The sequence below is a fragment of the Garra rufa genome, chromosome 16 (genome assembly GCF_049309525.1).
Source record: "Garra rufa chromosome 16, GarRuf1.0, whole genome shotgun sequence".
Taxonomy (NCBI): Eukaryota; Metazoa; Chordata; class Actinopteri; order Cypriniformes; family Cyprinidae; genus Garra; species Garra rufa.
The window spans coordinates 44,826,116-44,846,946 of NC_133376.1; the positions used below are offsets into that span (position 1 = coordinate 44,826,116).

General features: G+C 32.6%; 2 protein-coding genes across 2 annotated transcripts in view; both read left to right on the forward strand.

Annotated features, from left to right (window-relative positions):
- The first annotated feature begins 768 nt into the window (after nt 1–768).
- On the forward strand, nt 769–11,353 carry LOC141288588 (dual specificity protein kinase CLK4-like). The gene is made up of 13 exons (XM_073820749.1): nt 769–905; nt 1,300–1,451; nt 4,419–4,683; nt 5,242–5,332; nt 5,645–5,711; nt 8,157–8,273; nt 8,445–8,611; nt 8,703–8,797; nt 8,995–9,124; nt 9,240–9,322; nt 9,404–9,483; nt 10,615–10,705; nt 10,846–11,353. Exons 2-13 carry the CDS (start codon nt 1,300–1,302, stop codon nt 10,990–10,992), a joined length of 1,485 nt encoding a protein of 494 aa, XP_073676850.1. The 5' UTR covers nt 769–905; the 3' UTR covers nt 10,993–11,353.
- A 760-nt stretch (nt 11,354–12,113) lies between these two features.
- The window catches only part of LOC141288170 (collagen alpha-1(XXV) chain), a 185,553-nt gene continuing 176,835 nt past the window's right edge, over nt 12,114–20,831 (forward strand). The window contains exons 1-2 of the mRNA XM_073820269.1: nt 12,114–12,460; nt 14,344–14,413. Of these exons, the coding sequence (XP_073676370.1) occupies nt 12,188–12,460; nt 14,344–14,413 (343 nt within the window). The 5' untranslated portion in view covers nt 12,114–12,187. The remainder of the gene's footprint in view (nt 12,461–14,343; nt 14,414–20,831) is intronic.

Genomic DNA, 20,831 nt, shown 5'->3' on the forward strand with positions numbered 1-20,831 from the left:
CATAATAATAACAATATTAATAATATTAATAATAAAAAAATGTTTTTTTAAATTGCAAATCAGAATATTAGAATGATTTCTGAAAGATCATGTGACTGGAGTAATGATGTTAAAAATTCAGCTTTGAAATGACAGGAATAAATTACATTTTAAAATATATTCAAATGGAAAACAATTATTTTAAATAGTAAAAATATTTCAAAATGTTACTATTTTTTGCCGTGCTTTGAATCAAATAAATGCAGGCTTGGTAAACAGAAGAGACTTCTTTAAAAACATAGAAAAATATTACTGTTTAAAAACTTTTGACTGGTAGTGTACGCTATATATATGCATGTATATGTTTATATATTTATTTAAAATATATGTAATATGTAAAAATAAAAATGTTTGCAACGTTTAGGGTGTATAAGGTGCAAATTACTAAAATATGCAGTGAACAAATGATAAATGGATAACTCGTCAAATTACAAACCTTTTTGCTTATTATAGTTCAAAAATACAACAGTATTGTTTAAACTATACTCAAAAAACATAGTATCATACTTGAAATATGAATATAATGTTAATATATTAATATAGCCTATAAATAATTATTTTATTGATTCGCATAAAGTACTAGTTAAAATATTGTTCAATATTTTTAGCTAACATAAGACCTTATAATTTGTTTTAATTCATAAAATATAATATAATATAAGGATACAGTTACTGTACAACCCAGCACTAGTTTCTTGCGCGCCCCTGTGTGCAGGCGCGCTCTAGTACCGCTGACGTAACGCACTAGTTCTAGAACCTTCTAGCTCGACGGACACCATTTTGAACCACACCAACGACAAAACAGACGGAGGAAATAAATTCGTCTATTATACTGCTATTATTATTATAGGAATTTCTTAAGCCAGGTAAGTTAATATTTTAATGTTTCGCTGATTATTTCATCCATACAATGCAGTCATTTTCTTTAGAACAGATTTATAGTTAATACCACAAAAACATTAACGACGTCGCTACTGACTGCGTGTTTTTTTTTTTTAACTCAAGCGTTCAATAACGTTACATCTTAAAAATGCATTTTATTGTTTAAACTGGTTTCAGTTTATATTTTTTTTCTAACCATTTTTAAACGTGCTAAAGAAAATAATGTGCATCGGGCAAATACTTCGCTGACACGAGGCGTTTAGAACAAAGAGGCCACTGTTTTTGTGGATCCTGGCCTATATATTACACCGTTCCCGTGGATATAGTGTTTGTGTTTAATAGAAAGGTTATTTATTTGTATTATATTTGTTTTACCAGATGAGACAAACGAGGATTCGATCTCCCTGGCTGAGAGAAGTGAGTCTGGAGGAGAGAATGGAGAGAAAGAGACATCGACGAGACTCGCACAGCAGCGAGAGAGAAAACAAATACAGAAAGAAACACCATCAAAACCACAAGAACAGCGACGGGTGAGAATCATTCCTTTTAAGTCCTTTTAAATCAACAAATTATATGAGGACATCTTATACTAATGTTACCCAGTAAGTTACTAATTTAGGGGATGTCTGATCTTTGGCCAGGGCCCACTAAGCCTTATTTGGACATCTTCTGGCAGTGTGTTGTATAATACTTGTTTGACAAGTTTGCTGCTTTCTTGGAAGCTTCCTAGTAAACATTTGATGAGGTGACCTCAGTGTCTTACATTTCGACATGATTCAAGTCATCTGTTAGTGCCTTGGTTTTACAAATAGGTTAATTACTTTGATCCAGATCATTTTATTTGCCATTACACAGAACATTTGGAATTTGCATGGATTGTCAACAAACCAGGGCCTCAACAATATGGATGCATTCTATCAAAAGTTTACACTCCAGAAAGGATGCTTCTTATTTTTAGCAATTTTATTTAGTATTTTATGTGCTATAATTTTTTCCCTTTTATTTTAACCCTGGCCAAAATACCAGAAAGCTGAATAAACAAGCTTTCAATTGATGTATGTTTTGTTAGCATATGACAATATTTGCCTTGAATTGAACTTGAATATCTGGAATCTAAGGGTGCAAAAAAATCTAAATATTGAGGAAATCACCTGTAAAGTTGTCCAAATGAAGTTCTTAGCAATGTATATTGTTAATCAAAAATTATATTTTGATATATTTACTGTAGGAACTTTACAATGTCTTCATGAAACATGATCTTTAGACTGGTTTTGTGGTCCAGGGTCATATTTTGTAAAGTACCCGTTTGATTAGGGCTGGGCGATAAAACGATAACGATATATATCGCGATAGACAAGAGATCGATATCAATAAAAAATGTGTTCGATATTTTGTATTCTTCGTCGGCCCGCCCAGCCCCCCTTTAACGTTCAGTTCATAGCGCCAGATCACAATAGAAGTTAAGGTTATCTTTCCTACAGAACGGGTCCATGTTGTTGTATTAAACAAATTAAATAGCCTTATGTTATTTATCTTATTTACACGACGGCATTTGATTTCTGTCTCTACATGATCGCGCGTTTACAATGTCTCCTCACAGACGGGATCGCGGACTCCATTCATAAAAACGGACTTTACTATAGGGCGGAATTCGTCAATTTTTGGACCAATAAATCAAAAGTTGGTCTGTTAATTAATTCAGATCGCGATATGGACTAGTGTCTGTGAAAACTGAAATGCAAAAAGACCGTTTCAATAAGAATCCTGCATGTTCCGTTTGCCTCTGTGTGTATGAATGGAGTAGACGCGTTTTATTTTCACTACACGCATACTGCACACGTGACGCTCCCGCTAATTTTTGGCCTTTGCATCTCACATGAACAGACAAACTCCAATAAATACATCTCCAAAGCTGCTGTGAGTGTCACTTTTTGTCAATTTTACTGTTTCATTAGTGAAACTAGCATCATTCATACTGTATTACACACTGAAACTTCACGGCAACCTGTCAAAATAAAAGTACGGTTTAACATGTAACAGAACAATATTAGTCTTGTATTACTGTACAGTATAATGTAGGTGTTTATATGTTCACATTTAAATAATTTACATAAAACAATATATATGATAAATAAAATAAAGAGTCACCACTTAATTGTTGAAAAAATACTATTATTATTAAACCTTTTTTTAACTGAATATAATTTTTCTTCTATGTATTAATTTTAACAGTAAAGCTCCGTTTATTTTTATTTTTAAAAATAAATCTGTGATTTTGCTTTCATTTGATTATCAGAAAAATTAAAACAAGAATTTCTGAAAAAAAAAAAAAAGATTGTAAGGCCCTATTGTTCAAAATGTTGAAATTTTTGGACTTTTTTTTTCACTTAAATAAATATTTTTGTTATTACACAAAGTATAGGCTAAAGTACCGGGAAAGAAGTAATGTTGGCTACTGGCAACCAGCAATCTGTGCAGAAAAAAATATAATCAGCCAAATACTTTGCAACAACCTCTGACCTGTGGTCAAGCCGTACTTCTGGGCCATACATTAGCTTGACCATTCACTTCATCGACAATGAATGGGGTTTGAATTGAGGATTAAGAGATAATTAAGTGTATATTGTGACTTTAGACTTATGTTTACATTTTAATTATTTGAGTTTTCCATGGTTGTTGACATTTCTGTCTTAATAACTGAGGGGATTATGATCAGAGGCAGGTTAAGTTTAAAATAAAAATGTTTGAATGTAATATATTTTTCTCCTGGTCCTTATTTTAAATGGGTCATAAAAATATCAATAATTATCGATATCGACCGATATGAAACACTGATATCGTGATATAGTTTTCAGCCATATCGCCCAGCCCTACTATGATTATTAAAATATAAAAAAGAAAAAGTGGTCATACTAAATGTTGTTATTTTAAATTATTAAAACTTCTTAGGACAAATAGGTAAAACCTAGTGGTTTTTGACGAAGATTTCAATTAATATATTATACAATTAATTCGTTTTTGGGGGCTGAACTGTGATCCTTAAATTAGTCTTTCAATGTCATTTAATGATTTTTGTGGTAAATATCTTGATAAAAGTTATATATATTAAATATGAGCTATCGTTGCACTAGATGACATTTAATTGGCCGTTTGTGTGTCAATCGTGGTAAAAATGTATTATAGACATTAATGTTTGCTCAGAAAAAAAAAGAATAATTAAATGGGATGCATTTTAACACAGGAAAAAAACAAATGAATTTAAAGCTTTAAATGAATTATTTTTTTCTTTTAATGTATTTTTATGTGCTAAAATGGTCATTAAAAAAAAAAAAAAAAAAAAAAAAATATATATATATATATATATATTCAAATTAGTTTAATTATACCCATTGGTTTTTGTTGCATTTTAATGAGCATTATGTTGGATAAAGAGCTATTTTGCATGTGTTGAAAATATCTTTTATTATTATTTTTAAAAAGTTGCATTTTCTTTATAGGCATTACCTTGAGACTAGGAACTCAAATGAAAGACTGGAATCTAAAGACAGGCGAGCTGTATTCAGAGACCATGAGGATGACAGCCGAGGTGCCTGTAAAGACAAGGAGAGAGATCGAGACCGGGACAGATCCAGATGCCGTGAGAGAGATCGAGGCCGGGATCGTGACAGAGACTGGCACCATTACAGCAAATCCTCTGGCAACAGCAGACGGAGCAGCCGGCACAGACACCGGCGCCAACGCTCGCACCATCACTCTGACCCGGTATGACCACTGTCTGTCTCCCATTGCCATGGCAAATGTGTGCTTTCTGTGCCTTCTTTCTTGTTATATGCACTGTGGGAGTTCCTCATTTCCAGTATTGTCTGAATGAATGACAGGAAGAATGTTGGATGAAATTATTACGCTAAAATTATGACATAATAAGAGGGTTCTTACTCAAGATATAGAACGTTAGTTTGATCTCCACAGCGCATAAAGCTCATTCATGAAGGGGGGATAAAAATCTAGAATGTTTTTCAATGATGAATTGTTATAATTGTCTACTTACTGGTCTGAGAAAGTATCTCAACTGAAAATATGTTGCCATTGTTTTTCTTCTGTAACACACACGATGTGGTGGGCCCCTGTGTGTATCTCGTGGGCTGAATTTGCGTTGGCTGCTCCCTGTGGCCGGGCCTGGCTGCTGCGGGTATCTGAATGGGCCGAATCACTTCCCCCCCACTCGTGATTGAATGAATGGCGCGTTCTGGTCCCCCCCGATTCTCTTGGGTTAATGATGGTGGTGATCATGATGATGATGGCGGTGGTCCGAAACCCCAGAGGAGCCATCGCAGGAAAAGATCCAGGAGTATTGAGGATGATGAGGAGGGGCACCTGATCTATCACAGTGGAGACATGCTGAGAGCAAGATGTATAGAATACACACTTTTCTGTCTCTCTTCTGTATCTTTTCATTTCTTTCACTGTTTATTTTCTGTTTTGGGGTCAGACTAATTTTACACGCTAATTTTGGGGTCCTGATAAATGCAGTTGTGACAGAACAACTTAGACTTATCCTGATGTGTGTATCACCAGTCTAGTATTGTCTTATGTTCGTCGATTATTTATTTATGCATTGCTTTTCTAAGTTGAGTGTTCCAAAACGCAGCGAATTCTTTTGAAATGGTTTGATGAACAATTGTGGCAATTTCATGTTTCTAACATGCTTTCTTTAAACCCTTAGATGAGGTTGTGTGCACACTTGGAGAGGGAGCCTTTGGCAAAGTGGTGGAGTGCATTGATCATGAAAAGTAAGTCTTCTTGCCAATTTATTGCATTTGTGTTTTTAATAATTAATATCACTTTTCAAAACTGATATTTAAAGGTTGCAATGGAAAATGGAAAAAGCAACATCTTTTCTTGCATTGTGGTGTACATTAAAGTGAAACTGATTATTACAAATACTGGAAATGTAATGGTATTATCAATATCATGGTGTCACGATATTGAGCAAAACTGTCTCGACATCATAGTGGTCACATTATGAAACGATAGGTGTTCTGATCAAAATGTGTAGATTCTTAAAATATTTAAACTTTCAACGTATTATTGGGCAGGTGATTATGTCATTTCACTAGATTTGTAGTAAGGCACGTTTTTGTAAGCCTGTTTTGAGTGAAGCTGGAATTTGCCATCATAAATGCTTAAAAGTGCAGTATGAATTGCTGACAGCTAGTGTTTAAATGGATAAAGTTACTGCAGTCCAAATTCAAAACCTCTTACAAGTGTAGAAATTAGGAAAGAAATATTGTAATTTTACTACTGTAGTGTAAAGCAAAAGTAATATACTTATTAAATTTAATTTTACAGTGCAATTGATTTACAATGTATACCTGTTACTGTAATAGGAATATTGTTGTTGTTGTTATTATTATTATTATTATTATTATTATTATTATTATCTAATTTGTTTGGTTTCCTAAAACACCAGTGTGAATGTAATTTACACTTAGTATACCATAACTAATTAGAGGGTTGAGTCCCCTTTAAAGTTCAGGTACAAGTCAATTCACTGACTGTTTTCTGACTTAAATTTTCTTAGTTAAGAACATGGGTTAAAGCTCTTAATTTTGAACTCTAAAAGTGTATTCGATAGAATAATTTAACTTGATATACAAAATTTTAATTTGTCTTTAAAAAAATATTACTATAGATATCGTATCGTGGACTTTATATCAAGGTATTATTGTGAGATTTTGGTATTGTTACAATCTTAAATACACATGCTGTTTTATTTTGATTAAGAATTACAGGGACAAAAAATGTAAAAAAAAAAAAAAAAAAAAAAAAGGTGTATGGATTGTTCAATTTAAAGGAATAGTTCTCCCAAAAATGAAAAATTTGATCAAAATTGACCTGTAGGCCACCCAAAATGTAGATATGTTTCTTTATTTGATTAGATTTGGCAGTTGCTTAACAATAGATTCTTTGTAGTGTATGGATGCCATCAGAACGAGAGTCCAAAAAGCTGATTTAAAAGCTTCACAATAATCCATAGGTAATCCACACGACTCCAGTCTATCAAAGTCCTCTTTCCATAATCTTGCTTTCTCCAGTAAGAAAGTTGTTCTGTATGAATCAGGAAAAAAATATGCACAGATCAAAGTGTCTTAATTGATGGAGTGGAGATTTATTTATTTATTTATTTATTTTTTATCAGCTGTTTGGACTCTCATTCTGACACCCATTCACTACAGAGGTCCATTGGTGAGCAAGTGATGTTATGTTAAATTTCTCTAAATTTGTTCTGATGTAGAAACAAACTCATTTACATCTTTATTGGACTGAGGGTCAATACATTTTCAGCAAATTTTCATTTTTCACTAGTCCTTCAAGAAAAAAAAAAGTTAGCTTTAAATGTTGGTTATTTTGAAAAAAAATGCTTGGGTTGATTAAAGGAAGGAAATTGCCATTAATTACTCACCCTCATGTCGTTCCAAACTCGTAAGACCTTCGTTCATCTTCAGAACACAAATTAAGATATTTTTGATGTTATCTGAGAGCTTTTAGTGCTTAGTCAAAGTAATACTCATGATATTATGACATCAGTTACTTATTAATGTAATCAGAAACACAGTCTAAATATTGTGTTTTTTACTTGAATTTTATTAGAAGTAGCCCAATAGCACCCCCTACAGAATTAAAACCTCTTTACCAAATGGTATTGGGACCCAGGGTAGGCTGCCGCTGCTGCCACTGCACATGCTATTACGGTTTACTCTATCACACCGAATGTGTCATTTTGTACGTGCATTCTCAGATTATATGCAGTGATCTGAAAAAAGTTAATGTAATCCTATAGGTAAAACTTTGCTTAAAGAATGAACCACACTGCTGATATGATCTAATCGCTAGCACACCCTGAGCACGTGAGCTATTCCTCTTATCGGCAGGACATATCGGCATCATTATTCATATCGGGCCAATGCCGATATTTACATTCATAGCCATTATCGGTCGATTCCGATAATATTGTGCATCCCTAGTCAGAGAACCCTCAGATTTGATAAAATATCTTAATACGTGTTGCAAAGATGAACAAAGGTTGGACGGGTTTGGATTGACATGAGGTTGAGTAATTAATGACCGAATTTAATTTTTTTGGGGGTGAACTATCCCTTTAGGTGTCTGATTATAAATGTAGGCATTTGTGTTTTCTTGTGTGTTAATGATATTACTGTGTGGTGTTGTTGCAGGGGAGGAGCTCGCATTGCGCTGAAGATCATTAAAAACATTGATCGCTATCGTGATGCGGCTCTGTCTGAGGTTGAGGTGCTGGAGCAGATTAACTCACTTGACTGTGACAGACGATAGTAAGTGCCTGCGAAAGCAGATAAGAAAAATCTTAAGTAATTAATGCCTCCATGAAGCATGGCTGTGTGATATATCAAACTTAATTTGAAATGTACAGACTCTTGGCTGTATAGAAGTCCAGACCACATATTAGCAATGCAGTATTTCATATCCATATTTTCTTTCTCCAGTGCTTGTGTGCGGATGTATGACTGGTTTGATCACCACGGGCACATCTGCATCGCTTTTGAGCTGCTGGGCTTGAGTACGTATGATTTTCTAAAGGAAAATAGCTTTCAGCCCTTCTCTATCAACCACATCAGGCACATGGCCTACCAGATCATCAGAGCAGTCAGATGTGAGTCACTGCTCTTGTTTAAATGCAGTTTTTTCGGTGTGTATTTTGGACTAAACATTGATGTAATCTGTTGCGTTTCTTTGTGTCTTAGTTCTTCACAAGAATAAGCTGACACACACTGACCTGAAACCAGAGAACATCCTCTTCATTAATTCAGAGTATGACATCAAGTACAATCCAAAAATGGTAAGGAGAAACATTGACTTTATTCAGACCAGTGCTGTTTTAGTTATTATTCATGTACTATGAATAATAATATTTTATAGTATAAAGTTTTGTGCCTTTGTGATTTCATTAGGGTTTATTACATAAACAGCATTGATTCAGATGTGATCTGTCTCCATGTATTGTGCATTAATTAATTGTGATGTTTAAAATTGTAGAAGAGGGATGAGAGGACTCTGAAGAATCCCGATGTGAAAGTAGTTGATTTTGGGAATGCAACATACGAACATGAGCATCACACTTCTGTGGTGTCCACACGGCATTACCGAGCTCCAGAGGTTATTCTGGGTAAGCAGTTATGGATGCATTGTATTTATTTATACATTCTGAGGTACAATAAACACACTTGCTATGATTGCATATATTATGAGCTATAACAGAGATATCCGTCTGTTTCTATCAGATCTGGGCTGGAGTCATTCCTGTGACGTTTGGAGTGTGGGTTGCATTCTTATCGAGTATTATCTGGGATCGACTCTGTTTCAGGTCATTATCTTCAAACTAGTTTAACTCAAAATGGCTTGTTGATTCAGCACTTATTTAGTAGTTTGGTTTTTGAAATTACAGACACATGATAGTAAAGAGCATCTGGCCATGATGGAGCGAGTGCTGGGTCCCATACCAACACACATGCTGCAGAAAACAAGGTAATTTTAATGTTTGTATTAAATATTTAATTGCTGCGTTTTCGCAGGGTTTGTGGCAATATGAGGTATTTTAACACTAATTTACACTAACAGTGAATTACAGCAAAAACGACATTTTTGAATGTATTTTGAAGGAATCTATTTTTACTATTTAAAATAAATGTTTTGTATTTGAATATTTTTTTAAAATGTAATTTATTCCTGTGATTTCAGAGCTGAATTTTTAGCATCATTATTCCAGTCACGTGATCCTTCAGAAATCATTCTAATATTCTGATTTGCTGCTCAAAAATATTACTATAATGTTAAAAACGGCTGAAAAAATATTTTTTTGATGAACAGAAAGTTCAGAAGAACATAATTTGTCTGAAATAAAAATCATTTGTAATATTATAAATGTCTATCACTTTTAATCAGTTTAAAACATCCTTGCTGAATTTTAATTTCCATAATGTATTCCCCCCCAAAAAAACAAACTCTTTGTTCATTAAAGAATCCTGAAAAAAATTTACTTGACTGTTTTAAATATTGATGATAGTATGTTTCATGAATGTTGTATGTTTCTTAAAATGATTTTTGAAGGATCATGTGATACTGAAGACTGGAGTAATGATGCTGAAAATTTAGCTTTGATCACAGGAATAAATTAGATTCTATAGAAATAGAAAACAGTTTTAATTGGTAAAATTGTCACAGTTTTACTGTTTTTGCTTAACTTTGGATTAAATAAATGCAGGCTTGGTGAGCAGAAGAAACATTCATTTTTGCCTGGTAGTGTAGCTCTGGGAAAAAAATCATGTAAATAGAAAAAAAATCTACATGTTCTACAATTATTCAAATTGATTTAGTTGTACTCTATAATATATTGAACTCTGCATATATGATCAGAAATTTCTCTTCCTGAGTGAAATTGTTGTAGAAATCCTGAAAATTCATAAATTGAAAAATGAGGCAAAATCTTGTTTGTAGTTTCTTAAAAGCATTTTCTTAATTATTTCTTAGTTTGATCTTCTGTGGAGAAATTGCTAGACTTTTATTTGAACTTTTGTCTGATGTTAGCTTTGATTTCACATTCTCATGTTACTGTATGAAAACAATCTAAATTCTTTTTTTTTTTTTTTCTGTATGCAGGAAGAAGAGATATGTTCACCATGATAAGCTGGACTGGGATGTTCACAGCTCCTCTGGACGTTATGTTAGAAAGCAGTGCAAGCCGCTGAGAGTAAGTTTTTCATTCTTAAAATTGTTTTACAACTCATGTTGGTTTTTGGTCAGTTGAGGGTTTTGTTTTTACATGAAGCTGTTAAGACTTCTAGAAACAAACAACTTCAGAAATGCTAATCGGTTTTTAATTTCTTGCAGCAATACTTGGTCTCCAGTAGCTCCGACCATGCACAGCTGTTTGATCTCATAGAGAGGATGCTTGAATATGACGTCACCAAGCGGATCACCCTGGACGAAGCCATCAAACACCCTTTTTTAGACTCGATCAGGAAGAGCAAGAAATAAACCAAAAAGGGATTCTCTTGCTTTTTGCTATAGCTCCTCTCTAAGAGAGGCTGTTTCAGTTGACTGCATCAGTCCTCTGTATAGATCACACACTGCTCTCTTCTCGTTTATATTTATTGTGCTTGTTTTTTGGTTTAGGGTTCGTGACGTTTTGCTCTTTAGTTCTCTATTGATTGTACTTGTGTTAACTGCATAACGTGAAAATAACGAAAATAATGTGTAACTTGAATGGGCAAGGTTTTAGTGTATTGCATATGTATCATAATAGTCACATTTGTTAGCATTATCAATATGGACGTGATCTTTGTAAATGTCTTGAGTTTCCTTGACTTTTAAATAAAATCAGTCAATTAAAATCGTGTCTCATAGATGTGTATTGTTCTCATGTGGTCAATAGGGGGCGGTAGATTACAACTCAATCTTTACATACAGAATGTATTTCTGCTTCTAGGCATACGGGATTATAAAGTTCTGTCGATGGGGGACAATCAAAACATGGTTTAGGGGTCGTTTGGTGTATATAATACATGTAATAAGTATAATACATTGGTTTTCAAACATTTAACTAAGCACAAAAGTTACAATTACGCATTCGAAGGAGGTAAACATAGCGGGAATCCTTTGCTTTAATCACTTTTCGTTATTGTCATCGAATGAAGCATAGACGAATACATTAATACTGGCATTATTTGTCGAATTTACGTAGCCTATATATTGCCGAAAAGATGACGCTTGACAGTTTGGAACTGAACTGATGCGTCCCTTCCTAAAGAAATTAATTTTAAAATGTCTCTCCACGAAAGATTGCATAGGCTAATTCTCACACTTATCTTACGTGTGGAGAAAACAACCAGAAATCTCACACAGATTGTTCACAGCTGCTTCTGGACGCTCTCCGCTAGTCGTTTCACGCTCGTTTCACTCTCACACACCACGCTGAATGTCAGAGGAATGTCAATGTCTAATGACCGCCCTATCTAGACAGCACACTCGTACGTCACAGACGCGCGCAATGGCCAAAAACGCTGTTCACTAGATAGTCCGCGTACTAGGATTTGAGACGCGCTCATGCTGTTCAAAGCACCGTGTACTGCTCCGCGCTGCTCAGTCTGACAGCCTCATCTCATCGATCAAGAACTGATCAATACTAAAAAGTGATCTTACTATCGGAAACTAACTGAAGAGTTTTTCCAGCATGGATCAATCTGCGGACGGAAATACAGAAAGCAAACAGAATGCGGCGAAACCGCTTTATCAGCGTTATTTGGTGTCTTTTCCAACCGTGGTGTGTTTAGTGTTATCGCTGAGCTCAATAGCGGTGTGTTTTCTCATGACTTTCAAAACGCATCAGATGGAGAGCAGGCTCCGCGAGCTGGAGACAAAGATGACTGACATCTGTCAAGAATCACCCAAGGACGTCTCTGTTCCTCAAGAACTGCGGAAATCCTTTGAAACACTCTTACAAGAGGCAAGCGTTTTATTTCTTCATGAATGAAAGCTGCGATATCATTCAAATGTTTGTTTCGTTCTACTGTTTCACGTGTTTCTGTTATTTAATTTAGACTGATTTTCTCATTAAGTTATAATTAACCAAAGCACAGCCTGCTCTATCTATCTATCGTAAGGGAAGAATTACAGAATATACACCTCTTCTGCTCACCAAGCCTGCATTTATTTGATCCAAAGTATATTAAAAACAGTAAAACTTTGAAATATTTTTACTATTTAAAATAACTATTTTCTATACTGTATTTCAATATATTTTAAAATGTATTTTATTCCTGTGATCTGAATTTTTAGCATCATTACTCCAGTCACAATCATATCTATCTATCTATCTATCTATCTATCTATCTATCTATCTATCTATCTATCTATCTATCTATCTATCTATCTATCTATCTATCTATCTATCGTAAGGATTATTATAGATTTAAATATAATTCTGCATGTGCAGCAACAGGTGCGTTTATGTGGTAAGAGTGATTTTTATATAAATAAATGCGCGTGATTATGCTAATTTATTTTAATTTATTTATTTTTGCTAATTTATTTTCCTTCCACTGTTAAATTCTTGTAGTAAAAAATATTATTTTTGTTAAGTGAATGCAATGTATATGCTTTCCCAGTCATTATTATGTTGACCCTTAAGAAAATTGATCATGGGTTTACTACAAATAAAACATGGTTAACAGTTAACCAAATTAACTGTGGTTTTGCTACATCAACCGTAGTTTAACCATGGTATTTGTAGTAAAACTGTGGTTATATGGTAATGAAATAAATGAGTATGCCAGAAAACCATGGTTACTACACTTTTACTATAGTAAAACCACGAAAAATAACCAAGCTTGCATTTATTTGATCCAAAGTACAGCAAAAACTGTTAAATTCTGAAATATTTTTACTATTTAAAATAACAGTTTTCTATACAAATAGTTTTCTATATTGTATTTGAATGTATTTTAAAATACATTAAAAAAAAAATTACAATTTGTAATTTATTCCTGTGATTTCAAATCTGATTTTTTTGGCATCATTCCTCCAGTCACATGATCCTTCAGAAATCATTCTAATTTGCTGCAAAAAAATATTATGATGTTGAAAACAGCGAGTTTTCAATTTTTCAGGTTTCTTTGATGAAATAAAAGTCGAGAAGAACAGCATTTGTCTGAAATAAAAATATTTTGTGACATTATAAATGTCTTTATCATAACTTTTGATACATTTAAAGCATCATTGTTGAATAAAAGTATTGATCTCCCCCCAAAAAAATAAAATTATACTGACTCCAAGCTTTTAAATGGTATAGTGTATAATCTTAAAAAAGCTTTTTATTTCAGATAAATGCTGATCTTTGGATTGTTCTATTTATTTATTAAAGAATCCTGATAAACTGTACTAAACTGTTTTAGTGTTTTAGAATGATTTCTGTATGATACGATTTCTGTATGACTTCTAATGATGCTAAAAATTCAGCTTTGATCACAGGAATAAATTACTTTTTAAAATATATTCAAATAGAAAACAGTTTTTTAAATAGTAAAAATATTTCAAAATTTTACTGTTTTTGCTGTACGTTGGATCAAATGCAGGCTTGGTGAGCAGAAGACACTTATTAAAAAAATCTTACTGTTCAAAAACTTTTGACTGGTAGTGTATTATATATATATTGTAATATATTAAAATTACAATATAAATTACAAACCTGTAAAACAACATAACTTGTCTCTTCAGTATTCAGATTACTGCTCAATCAATATGAATTTATTCATATTTGTAACATTTGACCTTTTAATCTACCTCAAATATGACTAACTCCTTTTCTCCGTGTTGTTTATCACATTTCAGAGGCTGACCGAAGAAATGCCGAAGTTGCGTGTGGCGAGAGACGTGACTCAAGACTGCAACTGTCCTCCAGGTACGTCCGTGAATCTGCTCTCATAACGGACTGTTCTGTTGCAAAACATGGGAACATCACTCTGAGATGAAACCTGAGAGAAGCTGTGATAAATTCATCACTGTCTTGTTCTTGAACAGCGATTGCAAAACTGGGATGTGAATAAGAGGAGAGGAGAGTAAATGAGTTGCAGATGGACAGATTGGAGGACTGAAAGTGGAGATTTGGAGATCAGATTTGTAACTAATTGAGGAATATTAGATTCTGATTAGTCAATTTAAGCATTTTGCAACCACTGGATAATGATTGTATGAACTCAAATAATCAGCCTTTCATGCTTTTAGAGTTTATTTCAGTGATAATGTTGACTGAGTGGAGTTGGGAAGTCAAACCAGCTCTAAAACTTCGAATAAACATCAGGGTTTCTTAAAGCAGTTACAAATTGCCATGATTATAGATCACTTTACGCAGCTTTGTGCATTTGCAATTGTGATTTCAAATACAGAGCGGAGGTGAAAATGCAGAGCTGTTGCATATTGATGAATCGGTGGTTTCAGAGAGTTTTGTGTCTCAAAATGTGGTTGTTAAACATGGGGTTGGCGGTAACTTGAGTTTGGGTGCATTGAGAAACTTTTTCTGTGTCACAATTGCTCTTTACATCGAGTCGTGGTGCTTATAAAATCCAGTGTTTCCATAAATGCATGCGGGTTTACATCTGAGGGGAGATATTGATGTCGCAGGACAAGAGGGAGGTCGCAAGCATCTGTTTATAGGTTCTGAGCGTGAGTGTGTGTGTGTGAAGGGGCCCCAAGTATGCGTCTGTGTGAGTGTGTATTTCTGTTTGTTTGTGTGGGTAGTGCCGCAGAAGGCCCAACAGAGGCACCGAACTGTAAGGTGAGACCCTTTCATTTTAGAAGCAATGGTTGCCACCTGAAACCTGAAGCGTTTGGAGCGGTCCTGGCAGGCAGGATCAGAGGGAGAAGTATTTCTGTCTCTACAACAGACGTGAGCTCAAAGCTCTCAAAGCCACTGTGCAGGTTATAGTGTCGCCCCCTACAGGAGCTGTCTGGAAGGACACTGATGAGAGGAATAGGTTAAAACCTGGAAGGCTTTATTTCACCCATAGAGTCCAAAAAGGATGCAAAAGCACTGTAAAAGCATGATTGAAGTCTCTGCGGGAGAAACAGAATAAAATGTGAGAAAAATGACAGGATAGGCTTTTCAACTCATCTTCAACTTTATTGAACTGTTTATTATTTTTCATTCTGCTATAATTTATGAAAAGCTTTAATTTTGTTCAACCCATACCTTATAGTAATTCTTGTTATTAATAATATTATTGTTATTATAGCGATTTTTGGCATTATTTTTTATTGCGAAAGCCTTTGACAACCCATACCTCAAAAATTGGATTAAAAAAAATTTAATAAATAAATGTTTTGTCAAATATATGCTAAATTACCAGTCTGATTTAATTTGGAGAATTCTGTATTTTCCTAATCCATACTTTTTTTCGCCATCATATTTTATTATGAAATCCTAAGGAAAATATCAGACTGCTTTCATTTGGAGATTTATTTATCTCTTTATTTATATTGTTGTAAAAGCCAGACCTTATAAAATGTCATTTAAAAATTATTAAAATGTTTTGTGAAATATATAGTAAAATATCAGACTGCTTTTATTTATTTATTTTTGCTATTACTTTTTATTTTGAAAGTATTTGACAACCCAGACCTCAAAATTTAATTAAAACATTATTAAAATGTTTTGTAAAATATAGAGTAAAATATCAGACTGCTTTTATTTATTTATTTATTTATGGGATTTTTGTCATTATTTTTTATTTTAAAAGTCTTTGACAACCCAGACCCTAAAAAATGTAATTTAAAAAATTATTCAAATGTTTTGTGAAATAAAATATCAGACTGCTTTAATTGGGAGAATACTGTTGTTTACCTATACCTTATTATTATTATTATTATTATTTTTGTTATAGCCATTTTTAGCAATTATATTTTATATAGTAATAATATAATATAATGTAATAATATTTAAAAATTATTAAAATGTTTTGTGAAATGTATAGTAAAATATCAGACTGCTTTTATTTATTTATTTATTTAAGGGATTTTTTGCCATTATTTTTTATTTTGAAAGTCGTTAACAACCCCAATCTTTAAAATTTAATTTAAAAATTATTAAAATGTTTTGTTAAATATAGTGTAAAATGTCAGACTGCTTTTATTTATTTATTTATTTATTTAAGGGATTTTTTGCCATTATTTTTTATTTTGAAAGTAGTTAACAACCCCAACCTTTAAAATTTAATTTAAAAATTATTAAAATGTTTTGTAAAACATAGAGTAAAATATCAGACTGCTTTTATTTATTTATGGGATTTTTGCCATTATTTTTTATTTTGAAAGTCTTTGACAACCCCGACTTTAAAAATGTAATTTAAAAATTATTTAAATGTTTTGTGAAATATATAGCAAAATATCAGACTGCTTTTATTTATTTATTTATGGGATTTTTGCCATTATATTTTTATTTTAAAAATCTTTGACAACCCAGAGATTAATTTTTTTTATAAAAAACATTATTAAAAGTAAAATATCAGACCGCTTTTATTTATTTATTTATTTTATTTTATTTTTATTTAAGGGATTTTTGCCATTCTTTTTTATTTTGAAAGTATTTGACAACCTAGACCTTAAACCATGTATTTAAAAAATATTAAAATGTTTTATGTAATATGTAGTAAAATATCAAACTGCTTTAATTTGGAGAATCCTGTATTTTTGTTAACTCATACCTTATTATTATTATTATATCGATTTTTGCCATTATGTTTCATTATGAAAGCCTCTGACAACCCATACCTAAAAAGTTTGATGTCAAAATTTATTAAAATGTTTTTTTGAATATATAGTAAATTATAAGTCTGCTTTAATTTGTAGATTGCTGTATTTATTTATGTATTTATTTTTTATTTATAAAAGAGATGTTTGCCATTATTTTCTATAAAGCCTTTGACAACCCAGACCTTAAAATTAAAAAAAAAAAAACATTATTAAAATGTTTTGTGAAATATATAGTAAAATATCAGTCTGCTTTAATTTGAATGCTGTATTTTTTCTTGTGAAAACTTTTGACAACTCGCATAACACAGTTTGATTTAAATATAATTTATTTTATTTTTTACTATTATTGAACACACCTCTGAAGAGGTCCCATTTTAAAAATGGGAAATGATTGACCATGCTAACTACAAGTGTAAGGTTTTTTCTTACCTGCAGGAGTTGCCGGGGGTCCTTGTCATGTATTTCTCCTTAACCACATAGCTTATTTCATTCCTTCTTCCTCTATTCATTTCCACAGCAGAGTGAGTTCTCCCTAATTACTTGTCGACTGAGATGGTTGTCCTTGCATGCTAAACGATTCCCCATCTGTTATCACCCATTTCCACCAAACACCAGGCCCTGTTTGACAACAAGCTGTACCTCTCAAATGAAAGCACGAGAGGTCTTTACCTCGGTCACATCTCCCTGGCTCATTTTTCAGACTTGCATGTTCTCCTTCACTCTATTTAGTCCTTGGAAAGGTTGGACAAGGTCAGGGACACATTTCTCCCCTTTCCTACATTCATTGCCCTGAGGATTTATTGTCTATCATCACCCTTTTTTCTGAGTCATCACCGTGCAACACGCACAAGTCTATTCAGGAAACATCTGAGCTGTAGGTGTGGTGTGTGTTTTGTAGTGACTGATTGAAGCCAGGGGTCTCTTTGTCTTGTTTAATGGCTAATTCATTTGAAGAAATGCAGATGAATTGATTTGTTTTTCAACAAACTAATACTTTGTGTAAATGGACTAGGATTATCTGTGTCCAGTTTGTTGTGATTCTGTAGCTCAAACAGCACAGCATTGCATTAGGAATGTGAGTTGAGTTCCCAGGGAATGCATGAATTGATCAAATGTGTTTCTTGAATGCAGTGTAAATCGCTTTGGATAAAAGCATCTGCCAAATGCATAAATATAAATGCATTCCAGGTTTAGTCTATTCTCATCCTCAAAAGTCCTGCTCGTGGACCACCTGCTGAAATCTTACGCATGCTGCACAGAAAAATAACAAACAATTTCTTGATCTAGTCTTAAATCTGATCTAAACAATGCTTCATAGCCTCAAATCTGTTCCTGTAGATCAAACAGCAGAGATTGTTACTGATATACCAGGACTTTTTGATCAAAAGAAAAGTTCACCAAAAAATGAAAAATTATTTTCTTTTCAAGATGTAAAAGAGTTTGTTTCTTCATCTGCTTTAGAGAAATTTAACATTGCATCACTTGCTCAACAAAAATGGATCCTCTGTACTGAATGGGTGCCATCAGAATAAGAGTCCAACAGCTGATAAAAACATCACAATAATCCACAAGTAAATTCCAGTCCATCAATTAATGTCTTATGGAGTAAAAAAGCATTTTCACCTGGAAAAATCATTATTATGGATTGAGTACGTTTTCAGCAAATTTTCACATTTTTGCATTTGTGATACTGTTGTATTATTATTATTGTTATAATGATTTTTGTCATTATTTTTTATTGTGAAAGCCTTTGACAGTCCATACCTTAAAATTTTGATTAATTTTTTAAAAATGTTTTGTGAAATATATAGTAAAATATCAGTCTGCTTTAATTTGAAGAATGCTGTATTTTTTAACCCACACCTTATAATAATGATAATAATAGTTATTATTATTATAGCAATTTTCGCCATTATTTTTTATTGTGAAAGCCCTTGATAATCTATACCTTAAAATTTTTATTAAATAAATATTAAAATGTTTCGTGAAATCAAATGTATAGTAAAATATCAGACTGCTGTCATTTAGAGAATTCTGTATTTTTTAATCTATACTTTATTATTATTATTATTATAGAGATTTTTGCCATTATTTGAAAGCCTTTGACAACCCATACCTCAAAAATCTTATAAAAAAATAAATAAATAAAGTGTTTTGAGAAATATATAGTAAATTTTCAGTCTGCTTTAATTTGGAGAATGCTGTATTTTTAACCTATACCTTATATTTATATATTTATTTATTCATTCATTCATTTATTTATTTGATTTTTGCCATTATTTTTATTGTGAAAGCCTTTGACAACTCAGACCTTAAAAATTTAATTAAAAATTTTTTTTTTAAATATTTTGTGAAATATATAGTAAAATATCAGTCTGATTTAATTTGGAGAGTGCTGTATTTTTTAACTCATACCTTATTATTATTATAATGATTTTTGCCATTATTTTTTTTATTATGAAAGCCTTTGACAACCCATACCTCCAAAACTGATCTTAAAAAAAATATTAAAATGTTTTGAAAAATATATACTAAATTATCAGTCTGCTTTAATTTTATTTATTTATTCAATTGTTGCCATTATTTTTTATTGTGAAAGCCTTTGACTCCCAGACCTTAAAAATGTGATTTAAATTTTAAAAAATTAAAAATTTTTCAAATTTTTTGTAAAAATATATAGTGAAATATCAGTCTGCTTTAATTTGGAGAATGCTGTATTTTTTTAACCCATACCTTACTATTATTTTTATTATAATTATAATGATGATTATTATTATTAAGGAATTTTAAGGCAAGATTTTTCTCCCGGAGAAAACAATATTATAGATAGAGTACGTTTTCAGTGAATTTTCACATTTTTGCATTATGTGAACGCGCGTCAAAGACTGATACAGAAGAGAAGAAATCGTTGAATAAAGTAGTTGTTTTTGTTTTCTTTGTGGACAAAAAGTATTCTCGTAGCTTCATACATTACAGTTGAACCACTGATGTCACATGGACTATTTTAACAATGTCCTTACTACCTGGGCCCTAAACATGGTAGTTGCGTTGCTGTCTATGCAGGGTCAGAAAGCTCCTGGATTTCATCAAAAATATCTTAATTTGTGTTCTGATAATGAACAGGTTTGGAAGGACTTTAGGGTAAATAATTTCATTTTTGGGGTGAACTATGCCTTTAAACAAACTTTTCAATCAAAAAGTGTGGCTATTAGACTTTGTGCTTCATTGATGTCAGTTCATACATGCATGCAAACGTGTAACTATAAACGCAAGCTCATTCACAGAGGTTTTGCATTCCTTTACGAATGAAAGTTCAAGTTTGGTGAACTCTGACCTGCCTTCGCATGCTCAAAGTCTTAAGTGGGCAGAGAATGTGGCCTGGATATCCTGCAGCATTTACCCATAGTCTCACAGTTCTATCGAGCACATCAAAGCACAGCTGAAAGTATTGGATATCTATGAACTCATCTCATTGGAAACAACAGTAAGATACCGGGAACCCCAGTGAATAATTGATCTTGGACTTGCTAATGACTGTAAGTGGTATTAACATATAAAAGGTGTCAGAAAGG